Below are 24,262 nucleotides of genomic sequence, written 5' to 3'. Positions count from 1 at the left end.
TGTGATGCCTTCTGTATTCATATTTATGAATTTAGGGACACAAAACACGTGCTGAAAAGATTATTTTACTGATTAATAATAAAATAATAACTTGACATTTCGACCCCTGTATTGAGGTCATCATCAGAAGGATACATGTGTATAAGAACCAAGCTACATGCTGTTGCACACGGGTCGAAAAGTCAAGTTATTATTTTATTATTAATCAGTAAAATAATCTTTTCAACACATGTGTTTTGTGTCCCTAAATTCATAAATATGAATGCTGATCACTGTGTAACCTTAAAAGAAAGAGTGATGCCTTCTGTAGTTTACAAATCAGCAGACCCCTTTCTTCTCTTCACTAATCATGGCTGTGTGATATGATGCTGCTGCTAAATCTACACAGTTCCCTATTTTTCCAAAAATTTTCAGTATTACTGCAAGGTGTACAGAATTCAGGAATGTGTTCTCTTTGGAGGGTGGGGGGTGTTAATACAGGGTGACATGTATGTGATCTGGGTCAGACAGAAAAACATAGCAAGTACATAAAAATAGCATTGCTTGACAAATTATGCGAAATCCTACTCATCATGCAAAAAAAATGTACTTGCCTAAGATCCTCTCATTTGCTTAATGATATGTCTTAGTAAGTCAAAAGTCATTAGTGGTGCTACATCAATTCAAGGCCAGATTTGTGAGGTTTGATAAGCTGGATGTGGTCTTAATGTTCAGAGATACATTTATATATAGATCTTGTTTGTCCATAGTAAGACAGGTTACATGAACATGGTACTTCATATACTCCTGGTAGCATCATTGGTGAGAGTTTTTTTTTGGAGAAGGTAGCAATTTGTGAATTTGGTTGATGCATTTATAGGTAGTATTGAGTTGATAAGTTATCAGCTCGTGTTATTCTATAGTTATTGCATATACCTATTCTGTGTGTGTGTACATATACACTGATGTCCAAAACCTAAGGGTGAACACTATTTTTGAAGATTACAACTGCAAATTGAGAAATATCGGCTTGTGGTAATTTGTATAATTGACAATTATGAGTAGAAAGTGGGTACACAGTTCACATTTTTGAATTGCACATAAAGGGATCATGTGGTAGCACTCAACAGGATAAAAGGCAAAAGGCTACAATAAACGAATTGTGTTTGAAGGAAGTTCTTTTTGTGAAGAAATAAAGTTGCAAACTTGGATGTCATGTAATGTCTCAAAGACATCATGTAGATGTTTTCACAGGTAAGAATTATAGGAAAGCTTGTAGAAGGCTGCAGAATTACTGATATTGCCAGAAAGTTTCTGGCAATATCAGAATCTCACAATTTCACAAGCCTATCTGAAGAATTACACTGGTGTCCAAAACCTAAGGACGAACACTATTTCTGAAGATTACAACTGAAAATTCAGACAAATCAGCTTGTCACAATTTGTATGACTGACTGTTTCGAGTAGCAAGTGGATACACATTAAAATTTTCGAATCAAGCACAAAGGTGGTCATGTGGTAGCACTCAACAAGATGAGGACTACGCTGAGTGAATGGCATTTGAAGGAAGCTCTTTTCGTGAAGGAATAAAGTTGCAAACTTTGGATATCTTGTAATGTCTTAAAGACATCATCTGGTGATTTCACACAGGGAAAAATTATAAAGCTCGAAGGCCTTCAAGCTTTATAATTTTGCAGAATAAATTCACAGCATATCATTAATTCTGCAGCCTTCAAGTTTTACAAGCTTGAAGACCACAGAATTATTACATTGTCAGAGAGTTTGGAATCTCAAATAGTGTTTTATACAGGCTGTGGGCATATTTCAAACCAATGGAATGTGTTCCAGATGTTCGCCAAGAGGTGATCCTCATTCTACCATGGAGCATGAAGACAGATTTTTGGTTATAACAGCAAAATGTAATTGACACACCACACCAGGTCAGCTTCCCTGATATATATATATATATATATCAGGAATTTGATGATGATGATGTTATATTCCCATGATTTCTCAACTATTTGTCATAAAGTGAAAATCTGATCCTGACAGCCTCAATTTGGGCTGAATCCAGCTTGCTCTTCACCAAGCTTCTCTTCCACAATCCTTCTCAACCGTTTTTCAAGTAATACTTCCATATATCTTACCAGGAACATCCAGTAATGAAATGCCTCTAATTTCCCTTTTTTATATATGGGTACCATGAGAGCTCTACTCCAATTATCTGGAATGTGTCTCTCTGTCCAGGCCTTCTGAACTATGTAGTGCAGCCACTGTATGACTTTTATACCTCCATACGTGAACATTTCTTGTCTAATATCATCTATTCCTGCTGCCTTTCTACATTTCAGGCTTTTGATGGCTTTTTTCTACTTCAAGTATGGATATGTATTCTTGACTGCATGCCTGGTCAGTGTTTTTTACCACTGTGCTGTCATCACTGTTTTTTTCATTTAGCAGTTTTTCAAAGTAATTACTCCATACTACAAGGATATCTTTTCCTCCTGTTTTTATGTCACCTTTATCATCTCTAATTCCTTTTACAGCACACTGTCCTTCATTTCTGAGCTTCTTCAACATCTTCAGAATATTTTGACACCTCGATATTTATTTTCAATGTTCTTACCAAAGTCCTCCCATGACTTTTGTTTAGCTAGTTTTACACTGTGTTTAGCATTCTTGCATTTGTTTCTGTATTCTCTAAGAGCACAAGCTGACTTATTTGACAGGAACTTTTGATATGCTTTCTTCTTTTCCTTCACTGCCTCTTTAACTTTTTGTGTCCACCATGGAGTTCTGATTTTTCTATCCTTGCAGACAACCTCACCACATGCCTCTCTGGCTGAATCAATCAGTGTTTTCTTCAGGGTTGCACTGAATCTCCAAGTTTTGGTTCCTGTTCTCAAACTCTTTCATTTTTTCTTCAATAATCTTTGTGTATTATAGTCTACATATGAGAGCTGGTCAACTTTTATTTGTTTTAAAACTTTCTTACATGTTATTCTTTTCAATATGAAATTCAATTTTATCCAGCTCAAGACTAAATAGTGATCCCTTCCAATTTCAAATTCTCTGTACACTCTAGTGTCCTGCACCAGTGAGAAAAAAATCACTGCCAACAATAACATAGTCAATGAGACTTCTTATTCCTTGTCTCTTCTCTCCATAAGAATTTGTGCACATTTTTATGTTGGTACATTGTGTTAGTAATAACCAGTCAATGTCCTGAGCAGAAATCCAGCAGGTATTTGCCATTATTATTAGCTTTGGTTCTTTCTCCAAATTTTCCCAAAATATTTTTGTATGTTTGACAATCCATTCCTACTCTGCTATTTAGATTCCCAACAAGGACCAACTTTTCCTTTTTCATTTGTCAGTTGCTTTCTCTAAAGCCTCAAAAAAATTCCTCCACTTCTACCTTAGTGGAACCTTCTGTGGGACCATAGGCACAAATAAATCTTACTGTCCAGTTTCTCATTCTGATATTTGCCCACATCACTCTACTTGATATTGCCTGCAATTCAAGAAGATTAGCCTCGTATATTGAATTGCAGGCAATATCAAGTAGAGTGATGGCTACTATATACTATGGCTACTCCTTCTTTTCCTTGATTGTCATTGCTTGAATATGACATTTTGTATTTATTGATCAGAAAGATCTCACCAGTTTTTGCCTTTTTTGTTTCAGTCATCCCTATTATATCGATCTGGTATATATTCAATTCCTCAGCTAGCTCCCTTTCTTTGCCATTCAGGCCTCTTACGGTGATAGTATCGTTCTTGAACTCTAGTGATATTGAGTTGGGGGTGCGTTTTAGGATTTGTTCCAGTAGCTGACTTTTCGCTGTTTGCCCTGGTTCCCTGATGAAAACAATGGGGGGCCTTGTTTAACCGAGCGATTCCACAGCCCGCATGAAATTCTGTCATGTTGTTGCATAATTTTTTTATTTTGGTTTAAGCCAATAAGAATGCAATTTGGTCTGCTAATCCCAAATTGCCAGCCCATCATCGTTCGTTCTGTATCCAGGTATCCAGATACCTAACATGGTGCACCAAGAGAAGGTGAGGGTTGGACATTAAGTCAGAAGCCCTGATTTGTTCTCTGCATTCCTTTAAAGGCTATGTGGTGGTCTCCTCTCATTTATATAGCTTTGACCCTTAAGCACCCTGGGAATATAACAAAGATCTCGTATTTAAGTTTTGTAGATCTGGTAAAGGCATATGACAAGGTGCCAAGAGAGAAGCTATTCAATACGCTACAGTTATATGGTGTCAATGGGGATTGTATCGATCAATACTTAGTCTTTATTTGAGTTGTAAGTCAGCAGTTAGAATTGAAGGAAGTACAGGAAGGTGGTTTAATGTTAAATCTGGTGTCAGACAAGGATGTACATTATCCCCTCTGTTATTCATTATCTGTATGGATCCCATTATGAAGGAAAGTGGTATTAAACCTGTTATCAAAATCTCACCATTAAATTGCTTGTCAACCAGAGTCCTTTATCCTATTGAGTATTAATGAAGAGTCTTGCCAAAAATAGACAGTAAGCTGAATCCTGTATAATTCTCTTTCTCTCTCTCTCTCTCACACACACACACATACATACACTGTGGAATCTTTCTTAACAGTGGGAACTATTATACTTCTGGTGAGGTCTGGGAATTTTGCTACTTTGATAGGAAATCTGTCAGTCAGCTATCCAAGTTACTTTATTTATGGATGATCCAACTTTCAATGTAACAATCGATTGTTTAAACTTACATGCTGGTTTAAACTCATTGTGGGGTTTAATGGAATAGATACAGCACATATAAATAATTTAACAACATGTTTAATGCTTCCTATATTTCATCTCGGTCATTGAGATATTGTCAGGGAAACAATATTAAAATTGCATAAACCATAAGTGGAAATGATTAGACTGAAAGCTCTCTATGGATGCTGTTGGCTAGCCTTAGCTGTGTTGTGTGGGAAGTTTAATACAGCCATATTTATTAAGATTAGGTCAGTGTTTTAATTCTGCTGCTGATTCCAAAAAAAGTTTTTCAAATTTGTTTTTTTGTTGAAATATAGTAGTTTTTTTGTGCTATTTGATTCTATGCAAGGTATCCAAGGCACAGTCAACAAGCAAGAACGATGTTTTTTTTTTTTTTTTTTTTATGTTCTAGGTGGATTTAGCAGATCTCCCAATTTGACAGTAATAAGATAAGTTGCAGGGATGTGAAGCTTTGTAAACACCTGGAACTGATAGTGGAGGTAGAGGATCCTTGGGAGAGAGCAGATGAGAGTAGCTAGCTTTAGATAAGGTTTGAATGTCATGTAGAGGTTGTACTTTTTTTTAGTGTTCTGGTTATCTTTTTTCTGTGGTGCCCCAGATGTAAGTATCAATAATAGCATTACTGAAGTCAGCAAGTTGAGAGGATGCAAGGGGATATGAGGAACAATTAATTTGATTTTTTTTGCCATTGTAGACATTGAACAGGAATGTCTGGTGAATAAAGGAGAGTTCAGCATTAAGATCCCTCATTAGAACAGAGTTCGGAGGCTCTATTAATCCTTTAACTGCTACGGTTGAGTTAACTCGAGTGCGGAAAAAAATGGCGACCTTGCTACGATCGAGTTAACTCGATCGAAGTTTATTTGACTTGGGTTTCTGTCCTTGTATGACGTCTAAAGAGAAAAATTTGAATTTGTGCAACTAATAGATAAGGTTTGAATGTCATGTATTAATATATTAAGAAGATATTAATATATATATATATTAATACACTATGGAGGTGCATATATTAAACACCTCCGTAGTGCATTAATATATATATATATATATATTAATACACTATGGAGGTGCATATATTAAACACCTCCGTAGTGCAATCAGTAGAAAGATGGTACGTTGTGCCCTTTGATTGGAAAAGGCCTAAGTTCGATTCTCGTCGTGACAGGAGGAATCTTTATATATGGACTTTTTCAATCGAAGGTGAGTTAACTGATCTCATATGGAGGTAGCAGGGTTTTTTCTCCTGGAAACTTGGGTTTTTCATCCCACATACAGAGAAATTGGCCCTTCAGAACACACGCAATTTACAGACAGAAAATACTAGCTGTGGTGGAGGGTGGTAGATGGCGTGAATTGTGTACTTCAGATGAAGAAGATCCTGGTGATTCTACATAAATTAATGTGTGTAATTTGCTTAATCAAGTGGACACTCCTTGATTATGCAAATTTTATAAAACACTATTATTGCCATTTTTGTGAGTGAACAAGTGTATATCCAGGTGGTGGCCTTGCGGAAATGGAGGAACCAACAGCTTATACTGGAATTGTGATGAATGAGGTAGAGGTAACTAGTCTGTTACAGAACCTCAATGTCAATACATCTGTAGGATTGGATGGTATACCAGCTCGTGTCGTACGTGAAGCGGCAAAAGAATTGTCAGTGCCCTTGACCATTATGTTTAATTTGAGCCTCAGGACTGGGTCAGTCCCAAGGGGGTGGAAAGAGGGGAAAATAGTTCACTGCACAAAGGTGGTTCCAAGGCTGCTGTTGAAAATTACCGGCCAATCAGCATAACAGGAATCATTATCAAGGTCTTAGAGAAAATAGTCAAGAGGAAAATACAAGATTGGATAGAAGAAAATGGGATACTGTATCGGGGACGGCATGGTTTTGTGAAGGGTAGGTCATGCCTCAGTAACTTGCTCACGTATTATAACACAGTGACGGCTGAACTGGATAAGGGTAATGGGTTTACAGTGATTCTGCTGGACCTTGCTAAGGCCTTTGACAGGATACCACATGGAATTCTAATCAGTAAATTGCAGCATATGGGAATGGACATAGGGTTGGTGAGATGGATAGGAGGGTGGTTGACGGAGAGATATCAGAGAGTGGTTTACTCAGGAGTAGAGTCCACAAGACGGCCTGTGACTAGTGGTGTACCACAAGGATCTGTTCTTGGACCACTGCTGTTTAATTTGTTCATAAACGATATAGGAAAGGATCTGAGAGGAACAGTTCATTTGTTTGCGGATGATGCAAAGTTGGGTAGGGCAATAGTGAATGCAGATGACGTCAAAATTTTGCAGGATGATTTGGATAGATTGGAGGTCTGGGCTAGGGAGAATGGATGTCAATTTAATGTGGCAAAATGTAAGGTTATGCATTTTGGGGTGAAAAGATGGGAGGCAGTTTACTGCATTGGTGGAACCGTGCTCCAGGAAATTGATGAGGCACGAGATTTAGGAGTGTTGGTGGATAAGGAATTGAAATTTAGGGGACACATTGCAAAAGTGGCCAAATCAGCTCATCAAATCACTTGATTGCTGAAGAATACGTTGACAAGCAGAGACAAGCAGGTTATTGTTCCTCTGTATCGAGCCTTGATAAGACCTCATCTCGACTACTGTGCTCAGATTTGGTCACCTAGGTTTCTTCTTGATGGGGAGGAGGTGGAGAGGATCCAGAGGCGAGTGACCAAGATGATAGCAGGTCTGTGGAATGAACCGTATGAGAACAGGTTGAGGATTTGTGGGTTGCAAAAATTGGTTGATAGGCAGAGGAGGGGAGATATGATTGAGACATTCAAATTACTGAAGGGTTTCTATAAAATTAATTCAGAAGATATTTTTGAGAACAGGGCTGGTTGTGGGAGGACTAGGGGACATCCATGGAAACTGGGCAAAAGTGTGGTTAGTAAAGGTGTTAGAGCTGGGTTCTTTACTTTTAGAGTAGTGAATGAGTGGAATGCGCTCCCTGAGTCTGTGGTGGATGCTGTGACAGTGAATGAGTTTAAGGCGAGGTATGATAGATACTGTATGAATGTCGAATAGTTGTGATGAAAATGATTTGGGGGCTCCCTCGATGAGTCTAATGACTCCCTGGAGTTGCCCGTAATAATAATAATAATAATAATAATAATATCAAGAATGTATGATGCTGTCCAGACTTCTTACTTCAGTAAGAATTTTAATTGATTTTATTTATAAATTTTTTGCAAAATTAATTCAGCACATGGGACAATGTCAGTAGAATATAAAATCAGCAGCTAAAGGGTTAACAAGGGTTTTGATAACATCATATTGGTGGTGGTGGTGGGGGGGGGATGATGTTTGTTTATGTATCTGCCTGTGGCAAGGGGATTCCTTAAACTGAGAAAGAAATGGTGCCATTGGGAATTAGAGCATCTAGAAAAGACAGGTTATTATTATTTTATTTTTCTATAGTGAACTGGATTCTGGGATGCTGTCTGTTGAGATGGAGGAGGAAGGAGTCTAATGTGTTGGAGCCATGCAGCCAAATTAGAGAACACATCATCAGTGTATCTTAGCGAGATAGAAGGTTTGAGAAGAGCAGTATCAAGGGCATGTTTTTTAAAATGCTCCATATAATAATTGGCTAGAGGGCAGGGAAAGCCCATGACTGTACCCCCAATTTGTTTATAAATAGTATTATCTTTCCAACAAAAAAAACAAAATTTAAAAAAAAAATCTGTAACATTTACAGAGAGAAAAAGCAAGAAGCCAAGAGAGTTGTTGCACAGGCGAAGGCCATGGCATATCAAGACCTTTATGATCAATTAAAAACAAAGAAAGGACAGAGAAAGATTTATCAATTGGCAAAATGTAGAAATAAGGCATCAAAGGACATCGTACATGTGAGGCAGATCAAAGACTCTGGATGAAGGGTATTAAGGAGGGATGTGGATTTAAGAAACAGATGGAGAATATACTTTGAAGGGCTTGTGAATGAAGAAAATGCAAGGACTCAGAGAAAATGGGGAGCCTTATGAGGGGATAGTGCAGAAATTAGTAGAGTGGAAGTGAAGGAGGCCATAAAGAGGATGAAGAATGGAAAATCGGTGGGCCGTGACAGGATCCCAGTGGAGGCATGGAAGGCACTGGGGGAAGAGGGAATTGACCTGCTGTGGGACCTGTTAATAAAAGTTTGTCAACAGGAAAATATACCAGAGGAATGGAGAGTAACTACTCTAGTACCCCCATCTACAAGAGTAAAGGGGATGCACAAGACTGTAAAAATTACAGAGGAATAAAGTTGATGTCCCACACAATGAAAATCCTAGAGAGGGTTCTTGATGGAAGACTGGGGAAGGAGGTGGAGATTGCAAAGGAGCAATTTGGCTTCATGCCTGGTCGATCGATGACAGATGCTATCTTTGGGTTACGGCAGATGATGGAAAAGTTTCAAGAAAAACAACGGGAGCTGCATCTGGTATTAATTGATCTGGAGAAATTATATGATAGGGTGCCAAGGCAAGAAGTCTGGAGGTGCCTGAGGGAGAAGAAGGTACCTGAGAAATATGTCAGGCTGGTGCAGGAGATGTACAGAAATGTGAAGGCAGATGATGGAAAAGTTTCAAGAGAAACAACGGGAGCTGCATCTGGTATTAATTGATCTGGAGAAACTATATGATAGGGTGCCAAGGCAAGAAGTCTGGAGGTGCCTGAGGGAGAAGAAGGTACCTGAGAAATATGTCAGGCTGGTGCAGGAGATGTACAGAAATGTGAAGACAAGAGACCTGCCTGGGAGAGACAGAAAGTTTTCCAGTGACAGTTGGCTTGCATCAAGGGTCAGCATTAAGTCCGTTCCTGTTTACTATTGTGATGGAGGTGGTGATGGAGGAGGTGAGAGAAGATGCGCCTTGGACTATGTTATGCACAGGTGACATCGTGCTGTGTGCAGAATCAAGAGAAGAAGCGTGAACTAAACTGGAAAGCTGGAGAAAAGTACTGGAAGAGAGAGGTATGAGACTGAGCAGAAGTAAGACAGAGTATATGTGTTGCAAAGTTGATGGCAGCCATGAGACAGATCTGGAGCTGGAAGGAAATGTCATCAGGAAGGTCATTGACTTTAGATACTTAGGTTCAACAATGAAAGAGGATGGTGAGGCTGAGAAGGAAGTGGTATGCAGGATGGAGGAACTGGAGAGAGATGACTGGAGTGCTTTGCGATAAGAGGGTGACGATTAATCTAAAAGCCAAAATCTACAGGACAGTAGTGAGACAAGTTATGATGTATGCTATGGAAACTGTGGCCCTGAGGAAAATATCATCAGCAGGATGGAGGTAGCGGAGATGAGAATGCTTGGGTGGATGTGCAGTGTGTGACCAGAAAGGATCGTCTGAGAAATGACTGTGTAAGGGGAACGGTGAAAGTTACGAACTTAGGCACAAAGATACAGGAGGCAAGGTTGTGAGATGGTTTGGTCATGTGATGAGGAGGGAGGAAGAGTATGTGGGAAGAAAGGTCATGCAGATGGATGTGCAGGGGAGGAGGAAGTGCTGGCAGCCAAAGAAGAGATGGAGGGAGATGGTGGTGGAGGATAAAGAACTTGAATGTGGCCACAGCCCAAGACAGGATGTTGTGGAGGAGAATCACTACAAACAGCGACCCTACTTAAGTGGGAAAAGCTGCAGAAGAAGAAGAAGAAGAAAAAAATGACACGTTGATGTTATATAGCAATCCCTCAATTAATGCGTCTCTGATTAGTTGTTTTTGATTAGTGCATCATTTTTTTTCTTTACCCAAATTCGATTAGTGCGCCTATGTATATCTTAAAAATAAAATGTTACAGATTTTAAAAATTTTCTGTCTATACATTTTTTATGGCTAACTATTTTAAAAACTCACTCACCAGGATGAAATAATTTAATTACTGATTTAAAACATTTTACAAAGTTATTTTTTAATGGCATGCTACACTATTTCCATGTACACTATTTTCCAAATTTACCACCAAAATTTATGTTGTCTGCTAATTACATAGCATTTTGACGATCATATCTCGTGCCTCCTTTATGATCATTTTCCTTACTTTTTATTTTATTTTAAAGTATTTTCCTGACTTTTCATCATGAGTAAAAGAATTAATGAGCAAAAAAATGGATGTGTGAAAATGATTCGAAAAGTAATCTCATTGGAAGAAAAACTTGAAATAATAAAGAAAATGAACAAGGCAAGTCCAGAGCAAAGATAGGACAAGAACACAAAAATGGGTGAATCAACTATAAGAGCAATTTTAAGCAAAGCTGCTGAATACAAAGAGAAAGATAAGGCTGCTTCAAGTTCATCATGCATACACTCAAAATCAAAGTATTATAATGATTGAATTAGAAAGACTTCTTTCTACATGGATCGAAGACTGTAACCAAAAACAGATCCCGCTAAACACTGACCTTATTAAATCAAAAGCATTAAGCCTCTTTGCAATCTTGAAAGAAAAATCTATCAATGATGGAAAAGAAGAAAAAATTCCATGCTAGTGCTGGGTGGCTTGAGTGACACCTTGAGGAAGAATTTCAACTCATCTGCACTTGCAGACAAGGAGTTGACTGCAAATTATCAAGAGATTTTGAAGAAAATTGTGGAAGAAGGGGGTTATTGTGACCAACAATTATTTAATGTCAATGAAACTGGCCTTTTTTTTTTTTGGAAGCGAATGCCTTCCAAGATTTTTCTGGCCAAATCAAAGAAATCTCAGCCTGGTTATGAAGTCGCAAAGTCAAATGAAATTACTGCTATCAATATGCAAGCCATTTGGAAGCACATTCTTCCACATTGTGCAAATGAATTTAAGTTAATTAAATCTCATTCTGAGCAATTGAGTGATTCTGACTTGATAAATTTGGATGCACAGCAGGAAGATCCTGTAGAACATAGGTTCCCAAAGTGGGTGGTACCCCCCCCCCCCTCAGTGGGCGCTGAAGCCTTCTAGGGGGACTATAGTGAGATCAGAAGCATTTGGGGGCATTCAGGCGGTCTAGGGGTCGGTGGCTCTTTATAGAAGAAATTAATAATATATATTTAAAAATTAATTATTTTCGTGATTTTGCAATTAGATAATCATTTAAAATTTAAATATTGCATTTTAATTCATCTTATGCCTGTCTTACACGATCAATTTTTTTATCAATTTTCTATTTCAATTATTTAATCATTTGAAAATTTACCATGTCAGATAGAAATAGATGTCAATTTTCTATTCAATGTGTATAATAGGGGGTGTTACAAAATTTGTCTTGCAAAGTGGGCGGTGGCCTGAAAAAGTTTGGGAACCTATGCTGTAGAATAATAAGAAAATTTAATCACTGACATTCCCAAAGAGATTTCACAGAAGCAATTTGCAAATTATGAAAATGAAGTGGATATTAGATCCAACATTATTTCAATGCCGAATGTAGAAACTATGAAAGTTCTGTAAAAAATAAGTTGACCAGAGAGCTTACGGGAATACGCCTGCCGGCATTTATGAGTCACCCTAGCACGGACCACTTTAGAAAACATGCACGCTGCCTAGGCGTCCATATATTCGCTTTCTAATTTGGTCAAATTTTTAGGTTTCACTAGCCTGACAGCTGTTTCAAAACTGGTTGGTTCATCAGAGACGAGGCAGAAACCTTAAGAGAGCAAAAATTTTCTTTCAATACTAAGCTACTATTCTTGTAGGCTCTCTTGTCAACTTATTTTTATGAAACTCTCATAGTTTCTACATTCGGCTTTTAGATAATGCTGGTTTTAATTTTTATAATTTTTGCATCGCCGAACTGAAGCCTTTTGGCTCTATTTTAGTAAATATAATTTGAAAATATTTTTCGTACAATCGAAGTTTTTAAGCAGCGATGCTTAGAGATTGACCCTGATGAAGAGAGAAGCAGTAAAATTTGCAAAAGTAGTAGAAGAGGTAATTGGGCCATGCTGTCAATTGTATGAAAAATAAGAAACAGAATGCTCACCAAACTATGGTAGCTCATTTCTTTGTTAAGAAGTAGAATAATAAATTTATATTCTGAATATGTTTTATTGTCTTTCAGCTTCATTTAACTAGGCCCTGAGATATACCCTAATTCTTTTATGAAAAATATTAAGGGTCGAAAAAGAAATTTGAGGAACAATTTCTTTCATAACTTTTTCCCATAAGTTATTATATTCGATTAGTGCATTTTCAATTAATGTGGCTGTTTTAAAGAATGCATTAGGCACATTAATTGAGGAATTGCTGTAAACCGCAGGATTTTTATTGAAGGGATTGTGTTCTTTAGGTGAATCTAATAAATCTCGTATAGTCCAAATGGGCTTGAAAGCCACTCTTATGTCATGAGATTTGAGGAAGCTGGCCAATCTTGAAAGTCTATCAGTATAAGGGATGGAAACAGAACTTCTGTAGAGAATGTTGGAATTTTGTTATGGAACAGTAGTGGAGAATAATATTCTTTGTACCATTTTCTTAGAATATCCGTTACTCACAAATAGTTGGAATAAAGAATGTAATTCTTCCTTCAGTTTTTTTTTTTTTAGTAAAACTTTAGTAAATTTAAAGTTTCAAATAGTGGGATATTGGTAAAAAGAGAGGTGATATCGAAGCTTATCATGATATTGTTATTGTCTAAAACTAAATTTTAGATTAAGGATTTGAAATGAGTGGAATTTTTAATAAATGAAGAAGAATGATCTGTAAGAATGATGCTCAAGAAAAGGTTTATAATATTCCATGTTCTTGTGGCCTTTCTTTCATAGGGCAGACATCTAGAGGTTTGAAAATCAGACACAAAAAAGAGCATATTGGAGACTTCAATAACAACAAAAAAACAACTTGGGCCTAGCTTTTCATTCCTCCCACATGTCATAACATTGAATGGGATAACAGCTCCATGCTTTACATAGACAATAACTTCACTGCTTGTAAGAAAAAATAATCTGTTTTGATCATCTGCTCATAAGGCACACTGTGATATTTGGAAATCATTCATTAGATCTGTTTATATGTCATACTTTAACTTTTCAGCCAACTGTTGTGCACACCACTGAATAATAGCCGAACATTGCACTCCACGTATTCTGTTTTTAACTTATTTTAACGGTTCCTATATGTTTCAGTATTTTAACGATGTTATGGTTCATATTATCTCTTTATTATAATTTTTTGTTCATCCTAATCCTAACTCAGAAGAAACTACAAGTATATGCTGCAAAACTAGTCATTTTCATTTCATGAAGGGATAACATTTGGCAATAAGGAAAGTGAATTTCTTGAGTTCTTGAGAGACAACTGTCTCAGGCAGTATGTAAGTGAGGGCTCATGAGGACCGAGAGATTAGATCTGATCATTTCATCAGAGGATGTGATTGTGAGTGGGGGTTTTGTACTTCCCTTCAGTTGGTGAGAGTGATCATGAAGTGATCACATGGGTTGTGACTAGCCTTATGAAGACTTCTGTGAGAAAAGTATATATGTGGAATTACAAGGCTTGTGATTATGAAAAGCTTAGGAGACAGCTTGGAGCTATAGCATGGAATTAGGTATTAAATGGGAGAAAGATAAATGCTGAATGGGAACTGGCCAAAAGATATTTAATGTCATTGTGTGAATGTATTCTGAAGGTCAAAAGATTGAATAAAGTAAGTGTCAAATGGATGAATAAAGGGATTAAGCATGAAATTTGGAAGAAGAGGATACTGTGGAGGTAGCACAAAATGAATAATAGTAGCAATCAGTTGCATGAGGAGTATATAGAGCAGGCCAGGAAGGAGATTCAGTAAAACAGCAAAACTGCAGTATAAGCAGAAATTAGCAAATCAGGCCAAAAAAAAAAACTGCCGACTTTTTCAGATACATGGCAGGTAGAAGAAAAACTGAATGCAAAATTTGGGAGACCAATACAGAGCCAAGCAGATATTATGGCATTACAGGAGAACTTGAGTAATTTGTATGAATGGGCAGGTAATGAACTGTCAGTTGAATGTTGCAAAGTGTAAGGTTTTGCAATTTGGTAAGCAACAATGTGCAAAGTATACACTCAGTGAGAAACTTTAAAGGAGGTAGAGGAGATGAGAAATTTGGGAGTGGTGATAAACCTGGACCTGAAATTCAAGGGCCACAGTGCACAATTTGTGAAGGCATTGCATCAGATAATGGATTTGGAAGATCCTGATGTGTAATAATAAAGACATTATGATTCCATTGTATAATATGGATTATTGTGCAGAGATTTGGACACTGTTTTTCCATAGTAACAAGGAACCATAGTAACAAGGAACTTTGTGAATCTTCTCTTGACCTTTCTAACAAAGTTAGAAAGGTCCAGAGAAGATTCACAAAGGTGATTAGTGGTTTTTGGAATGGAGTATGAAGACAAATTGTAAGAATGTAAATTGCACAGCCTTGTGAAGAGGGGAGGGGGGGATATGATTGAGACAGAAATTAGTCATGGATTGTTATCAGGTTGGCATAGAAATTTTCCATAGAATTGGAGATGGGGGTAGAAGAAGCCATCCCTGGAAATTGTAGTATAAGGAGGGTGCAAGCAGGTAGCAAGGAGAAAGTTCTTTGCATGGAGAGTGGTTGGTGAGTGAATGCTTTGTCTGAGAGTGTGTTGTGAATGTAGACACACTGAATCAGTTTAAGGCATGGTTGGATGAGCTTTGTGTGTGATAGTGTGCACCTTCAATGATGAGTCTCTGATTCCATGGAGATCAGATGTTAATAATAATTTAATTGCATTAATATGGCCAAATAAACCCACATACTCGCATTCTCATTGACTATTTCTGCATACACTTCACCATATTATTATTATTAAACCTCCAGGGAGTCAGTGACTCATCAAGGGAGCCTATACATCACTCCATCAGCTGCCATACTTGCTCTGAAATTCATTCTATAAAATTCTATTCATTCGTTAAATAACCAGTGCACTGAGATAGAAGTGTTACAAAAAAAGAACAAAACCAGAGAAGCATTCCTGAAAGTGAAAAAACTTAATCGAAAAGCAAAACAAACACATTCTAACAACATCAAGGACAAAGGTGGAAACATAATTGTTCATAATGAAAAGATAAATGAGAGATGGGTGGAATATTTATCAAATCTCTATGATGATAAAGAGAACATGATCGACGATTTACTTAGGTTATGTGCAGCAATAGATACCACTCTACCTTCAAGAAATGAGATACAACACATAATCAAGAATCTTCTTAATAATAAATCACTTGGGTGTGATAGCATCCCTGAACTGCTGAAAGTTTTGACTGGTTACAATAACACCTACTTAGTGGACACCACATCTGTAAAACATTCAGCACATCTGTAAAACAATAGAATTATCTGAATCTTTTACAACATCGCTCTGCATACCAATTTCAAAGAAAAAATAATGCCCAAAATTGTGAGGATTATAGAATTGTGAGCCTAATCTCTCATGCATCAAAAATCATTTTAACCACTGTTAACAAAGAATTGAAAGAGCCTTAACTGGCAAACTAAGTGAACAACAAAGGCTTCAGAAGAGGAATGGGAACCATTAATGCTACCTTGGAACTAAAAATATCACTAGAAAGGAACAGGACATATGCTTCATAGACTTTCAGAAAGCCTTCGATCAAGTAAAACACAATGAACTGTTTAATATTCCAGAAAAATTTGACTTAGAAGATCATGTACAGAAAGTTATAAAAAAAGATTTATCCAAAAAAGATTTTGGATAAATCTTTCTGAGACTTATGAAGTGAAAATAAAAAGAGAAGTTAGACAGGGCTGCATCCTTTCACCAAATCTATTTAATATCTACAATAAGACAGTGTTGAAAAAGATTGAAAAACAAAATATATGAATCGGTATCAATGGTATAAAATACAACAATCTTAGATATGCTGATGATACCATTCTAATTGCAGACAACAAACAAATTAATCAAATTACTGCACCTACTAATTGAAGAAGGTAAAGATTTTGGCCTATATTTAAATGCAAAAAAGACCAAATTTATGAGAGTTTCAACAGAAAATAGATTCGAACCAGAAATATTCATAAACAATATAAAAATTGAGCATACAACAGAATACAAATATTTAGGTACCTACTTGACTACAGATGGAAAACAAGATAAAGAAATAAAAATAAGAACTGCCATAGCTAAAGATGCCTTCTGGAAAAATACAGCTCTGCTTAGAAGTTCTGTGGGTATAGAGACAAAGAAGAGGATAAGAACATTAGTTTGGCCAGTTTTCACATATGGAAGTGAGACCTGGGTATTCAAGAAGAGAATAAGACAACAGATAGAGGCCTTTGAAATGCGGTGCTACAGAAGAGCTCTGAAAATCTCGTGGACAGAGCACATGACAAATGCAGAGGTACTACAGAGAAAGAAAACACAGAAATCTTTATTGCAGGAAATGATTCAGAGAAAGGTGAGACTGCAGGACATGTATTGAAGGTATCAGCAGGATAGAGGAAACTAACAGTTTTAGAAGGAAAGATTATGAGAAGAGAATCAAGAGGTAAAAAAAAGGACATGGTTTGATGATATAAGATCGTGGACAGGATCATGTGACTACACTGAAACAACAAGAAAGCTGCCAACAGAGAGAACTTGAAGGACATGGTGCTGAACCCTTGCATTGAGGAAGCTACATGATGATATTATGGCCAATTAAACCCAATATATTCTTTCTTATAATATACATATTTATTATTATTAAGAGCTCCAGGGAGTCAGAGACTCATTGAGGGAGGCCACATACTACCTTCACCAGCTCTCATACTTATTCTTGAATTCATTTTACACTGCTTGCACTCACAATATCCAATGGCAATCCATTTCAGTCATGCATCACCCTATGAGAGAAAAATCTAGCCCTCACCCCTTTCTGAACCTCACACAAGCTTAACTGCCACGGATGCCCTCTTGTCTCTCCACTTTAAATATAATTACAAATTTTGTCAACTGATATCCTATAGGTCCTGTTCAGAAGTTTATAGACCTTTATTACATAACCTCTCTTCTGTCTGCCTGTGTCTGAAGTTTACATTATCTTTCCTCATAATTTGCATTTTATAATCTCAATATCATCTTTGTTACTCTTCTTTGTACCCTTTCCACAGCTTTTCCCTTTGCAACCCAAGGAGACTAAATCTGCACGCACTATTTATCAAAGCCTCATAAAGAGGCAAAATGACCTCAATATCCTTACATGTCAATGTTTAGTATTGCAATTATTCTCTAAGTTGTATTTGCAACTGTTGCTGTGAGTCCTTTGAACTTCAGCTTCCTATTCACCATAACTCCAAGATCTCTAGCATCGTCAGTCTCTCCAGGCTTACTTTCGCTAATATAATATGCTGTTGGATATCTTACCATATCAAAGTGGATAACTTTACCCTTACTAACATTGAATTGAGAGCCATTATCATTTGACCATAATTCCAGCCTATTCAAATTACCCTGTAAATGTTCTAGATCAGTAATATCTCTGATTGCCTTGCCTATCTTTGCATCAGCAGCAAACAATTGCAGATTTCTGTCAGTCTCTTCCCAGTATCATTAATATACAGGTTAATCAATAGTGGTCCCCGTGACACCACAGGTCACCTTAAATCTTGCAGATTCATGTTTCCTATATACCACACTATGATACTTGTCCATCAGCCACCCACTTATCTAAGCCGTTTTCCTATGTTACAATCCCGTATTCTCCAGTTTATGCAACAGCCTTTCACATGGTATCCTATCAAATGCCTTAACAAAGTTCAACAGCATCATGGTGCATCCCCTTTTATCCAACTCAGCAGTAACATCATTATAAAATATAAGCAAATTGCTCAGACATGACCACTCTTTAGTAAACTCATGCTGTTCCTTGTAAATTATTGCTTGTTTGTCTACTAATTTCTGTGTGCAAGTTCTTGTCATCTTTAAAATCTTCAGACTCACTGCTGAGATACTGATAGGTCAATAGTTACATCAATTTTTGCACCATCCTTGTGCAATGGGATTATGACACATTCTTTCCATTCCCGTGGGATCTTTCCTGAAGTATGACTCAAATCATACAAACATGTCGAGGGCCTGACTGAACATTCCTTTAGCATACATGCTGATATCCCATCTGTCCCTATTTGCTGAACTCTTATCCATATTATGCAACATCTCTAGAACCTCCTTCTCATGCACTTTTATTTCTTCATCCAGTGTAGAGGTAGCACTGTGTACTATGTTACATACACCAAGTTGATAAACCTTGACAGAGTGAGCACTCATTATTTGAACTATTGCACCTGCTTCTGACTCAAGGATGCCTATTGTCTGCAATTCAGTTAAGTTATTCTTCCACATTCAGTCTTTCCTTTAGTTGCAGCATAACCATAAAATTGGGTTCTCTTTATCCTGTCCAGTTTCCTTTCATACTTCATCTTAGCTTTCTGTACAATACTTGTAACTTTTCTGGCCTGCACTTTATATATTTCATAGCTCTTCTCACTGTTATTTTCACGATATGCCTTCCATGTCATCATCATCTTCTTATAGATCGCTTGCTTAATTAAGATTGCACATCCATTTCACTTCCATTCTGTTTGTTCTTTGAATTCTATGGAATTATATCCTTCGATATCAACAGGGTATGGGAAGATGAAGTCTGAATTTGCCGTTAGAACAAATTTTGTCATAATTTACAGCTTTCTTGATTCGAATGTCCATATAGTTGGTTACTTCCCAGGTAAGTATAGCACAATCACTCTCACCAGCTTGTGGAAAACAGTCATGTTTTTAACTGAGGCTTCTTCTGATGTTATGATCAAATCCAACATTCTTTGGCCTCAAGTTGCTTCTTTCACATGCAGCTTGAAAAGGTTGTCTCACAACAGCACAATAAATTATTTGTTCTTATCATGATTTTTCTTTCCTATCCAGTCAATACTTGGATAATTTAAGTCACCCATAATAATTACTCATTTAGTATCCATCAGGATAATTTGGTGATACATTTCTTCATCCCCAGCAATTGAACACTAGGTGGCAACACTTCACATCATATATCACTCACTGCTACATTATTACCATATAGCTTTCATGAGTTTCTACTCTCAACTAGATTCAGAGTCATCTAATATCATTAGTAGTACTCCCCATTGTCTCCTATCTCTTCTATCATTCATAAAAATTCTACACTCTAAACTGGTTTCTAGTTACCACACTGGCCTCTGAGACCCACGTTTCACTAATGCCAACAATTTTAGGCTACAGTGTATTCGCCAAAGCACTAAATTTAACTGCTTTGTTTCTTATGCTGCCGGCATTTGTGCATAATAAGTTACTGCCTTGCTTTTTCATATACTTACATATGCAGTCTTGCTAGGCTCAGTTGGGCATCTGTCTCTTTTCTGTTACCAGACACACTCAGTATACCCAAACCCAAAGTGTAGTTGATTCATGACTGTATTCATTAGGTATTTGTATCACTATTACCAGAGATATAGTGAGGATATGGCCATAGACGCTAATTTTACATAGGTGCAAAAATTGAAATTTTTAACTGCGAAATATATTATTAAAAAACATTTTTAAAAAAATTGAAAATGATAGAGACATAAAAAATATTTTTGACATATTTTTATATTTTTGATAATTTGCAAAAATGCGGCAATAATTAATCATCTAATATTCGTGTGTAAAATATCTTTGTAAAACACCTCCCACCTTTCCGTGTATCTTGCGACAAATTTTATTTCAAGTAACGATGGTAACGATACCCCGCTTCTCCCACTACGCTGATAGTCAAGTGATAAATTCAAAATAATGCTTCATTAGTTTTTTTACAATAATTTTTATGTTAAGTTGAAAAATGTATATTATTTTTTAATCGATTAAAATTGTTTCCATTGAAATAAAAAAAATAAAAATACTGCATGTAGATAATAATCCAGTAAAATTGCATTTCTTAGAAGCCTTTGAAATACAAAATGCAATTCAATAGCAAATTTCCGTCAGAAACAGTCCTCAACGAAAATTAGCTATTATTTTGCTGGTAAAATTGCTGGTAACTCAGTTACCTGCAATTTTACATCAGTCAGTGATCTTATAGCCTTATCATATAAAGCCTTTAGATATTCTGCCATAATTCCATCCATTCCTGGAGCTTTTCCTGGAATTACCAGTTACCGTAACTGGTAATTCCTAATCCGCTAGTTTCTCAACATCTGTGTTTACCTGAGAATTAGTTTAAATAGATGCGAATTGTGAATACACCATTCTTGTACAGTCTTTGACAATGGCCTAGCAACCGAAATATATCAGACAATAAATAAATTTAGTGGAACAAACACTGAGTGTTTTCTTTTGAAAAACCCTCATTTCATTATTTAAATATAAAATAAAAATTTTTGGAAATGACTCTGTTGTTTATTGTCAATAACTATCAATAGTTTTTTAATTTGTCGCTATTATATAATGTCGCGATTAACCCTCCCTTAAATTCAGTTGTTATTGCTTGTTACTCAATCGTGAAATAGTGAAGAGTGTGTTTTAAAAATAATATTACTATTTTGTTTGTGACTTTTTTTTTTGTTGGTGAATTTTTACATTCAGGTAAGTTATTTTTTAATATAATAATATATGTCATTATAGTTTTATTAGTTGTATTATATAACTGTTAATTATACCAAATAATAAAGCCTGCATACAATGGTATGCAGGCATTCATAATGAAAGTTAATAATCTAGCTACATTTGTACCGTGTGCTGCACATTCGCTTAATCTTGTTGGAGTTCAAGCTGCAAATAATAACTTAGAAATGATAAATTTTTTTGGAATAATTCAAAAAGTATTTAATTTTTTTGTTTTTTCAACTCGAAAATGAGAAAAAATAACATCTACATTAAAAATAACTTTAAAATCTCATAGTGACACACGATGGTGTTCTAAATTAAATTGTGTATCTGCACTAAAAACAATTTAAAGAGGTATTAAATATTATTACTGATATATCATACGATCCATCTTTTGGTGCAGATAGTATTAGTGGTACAAAAGGACTTTTGTTTCATCTTAAGTCTTATAAATTTGTTTTTATGCTGTTTATGTGGGAAAAAATATTGATACAGATAAATACAGTAAATTTACAACTGCAAACAAGAGACCAAGATATTTGTCGAACATCCATTCTTTTGAACAGATTAGTAAATTATTTTAAAGATTTCAGAAACAATGGTTTTCAAGCGATTAGCATGGAGTGCCAGCAAAAGTGTCAAGAACTACATATTGAACCTAAAATGACTGAAAAACGGAAAAAGAAGTTAAAATTGTCATCAGGTGAATCAAGTAATTTGAATATGATTATTACCGCTGAACAAGAACTAAATCAGTTATTTTTAGAAGTTGTCGACATAATTATTTTGCAACTTACCGACCGCTTTGAGAGCATTCATACAATATCGTTGCTCTTTTCTTTCATAACAGGAAAAGGCTTACTTTCATTAATAAAATCTTCCAAAGTTAATGAATCATTAACTTTAGAAGACTTGACAAAAGCTGCCAAAGATTATTGCGTTAAATATGATGAATTAGATTCTTTATGCTTAATAAATGAGTTAGAGTGTTTTAAAAATCAAGTACAAGTTTTATTTACTGATTTGGAAAATATATATCACTTTGAAATTTTGCAGGGCATTGTAAATTACGAATTATGTGAATCTTACCCTAACATAGTAATATTATTACGTTTAATATTTACTTTACTGGTAACAATTTCTTCAGGAGAATGGAGTTTTAGTAAATTAAAAATTATAAAAAATTATTTAAGAACAAAAATGAGTTAGGAACATCTGACCAATTTAAGTATTTTATCAATAGAATCCGAAATGTTTTGTGAAGCAAATTTCGACAATGTAATTGATAATTTTGCTCAAATAAAAGCCCGGAAAATAAAATTATTGTAAAAATGTGTTATTGTATTGAAATAAAAAGTATAAAAATATCTGAGTTTTTTTTTTTTAGAACGGCGCAATTTTCTTTTCCATAGGTGCCAAAATTCCTCACTTCTCTGACTATTACATCTGCACACCCTAGCTGACCTTATATATGCATATTCAGCATTTCTCCCAAGATTGCTAAGTTTCCCTTAATTTCTACATCAAATCTTATTCTAATAAATAATTTCTCTAGACACCTGATGCTAAATCAATTCTAGTGTAGGCTATCCTTTTTATACACATCATTTCTATTATAAAATGCACCATCAACACATCCAAAAGCTCACACCCATTTTTCTACATTTCCTGTGCATTGAATCAGTTGCTATCGTAGCTTTCCTACTGTCATATCTCAGTAATGAACTACTTTTTAATTTCTGAGTTTTCTTTCTTGCTTCTTCCATCAAGCCTTTCATATCCTCTCTTACACTGTATTTATCACTACTTAAATCATTGGTTTCAACAAGCATTGTCATCTCTTTTACTTTTTGTATCATTTCTCATACGTCAGATATAATCCATTTATCCATGCCATTACTTATCTGTTCCTGACATTCTAAGTTATGCACTATCCCAGAATATGTGCCACTCTATGGTCACCTTCCATTTATTTCTGGTATGAGCAATTTGGAGACAGGTCAGGTGTTGCAGAGATAAACATCTTATATAAACAGATGGTGGATAGAACTCAGATTAAAAATCTCATATTGAACAACTGCAAATAGAACTTAGAGTTGCTGTTCTTCTTAATAGTGTAAGTTTCACTTCTGTAATCTTTTCTTTATCAAATTCATTTGTACTAATTCTATGTACTACAGTTGTATTTCATTTTACGTCTTTTTATAAATTGTATTTTTAGAACAATTTGGTACATCAAATTGTCAAAAGAAGGTTACAGAATATTTTCACAAGAAACTCCAGCAGAATGGTGCAATTAATATGGTGTGTATATTTGTTTATATATAGTTATTTTAAAGTTATTAATTTTATACTCTGCATGGTAAAAAAAAAAAAACACACTTTTTTTTAAAGATGAATTTCACTTAAGAAGCATTTTTTTTAAGAAAATCAGAAATGATAATCTTTGCCTATATAAGGTTTTCTGTGTTTTTTTTTTTATGGATAATCCATCTATGAGAGGTAGGTCAACCTATAGTAAGCTAGTATTCTGAGTGAGCAATAAGGAACTTGATAAGATTTGACTTGAAAACTTTGGATTGTATTTCTTGGAGAACATGTGGTGGGAGACTGTTCCAGAGAACAGAAGTGGAAAGGATAAATGAAGAGGAGGAGAAATTTGTTCTATGGGTTTGGAGTTCAACTGTGAGAGGATGTTGATTGGTTCCTGCACATATTTGGACAGATGTGACAGAATCACCACTCCAGATGTGTGAGCAGTATGAATGGTTCAGTGGATTTGTGAATGTGTGATTATAAAATGAATGTTACCAAAATATTAGCTACATTTCAATAGCTACACAACTTAAATTCCAGCATTAGTGAAGTTTTTTTTTTTTTTCA

The 24,262-nt window shown here is 35.8% G+C and overlaps 1 protein-coding gene across 4 annotated transcripts in view; it reads left to right on the top strand.

The window, feature by feature from the left end:
• Nucleotides 1-24,262, top strand: part of LOC150106270 (mini-chromosome maintenance complex-binding protein) — a 219,422-nt gene that overhangs the window by 22,236 nt on the left and 172,924 nt on the right. For all 4 annotated transcript variants that reach the window (XM_090392291.1, XM_090392292.1, XM_090392293.1 and 1 more), the window contains exon 3: nt 23,601-23,683. In XM_090392291.1, coding sequence (XP_090248417.1) covers nt 23,601-23,683 — 83 coding nt within the window. The remainder of the gene's footprint in view (nt 1-23,600; nt 23,684-24,262) is intronic.

This window comes from Typopeltis vanoorti, chromosome 5 (genome assembly GCF_054136105.1).
Source record: "Typopeltis vanoorti isolate ZY-2024b chromosome 5, IOZ_Tvanoo_1.0, whole genome shotgun sequence".
NCBI lineage: Eukaryota > Metazoa > Arthropoda > Arachnida > Uropygi > Thelyphonidae > Typopeltis > Typopeltis vanoorti.
The sequence above is the reverse complement of the archived record's forward strand: the minus strand, read 5'-3'. Positions and strand labels throughout refer to the sequence as shown.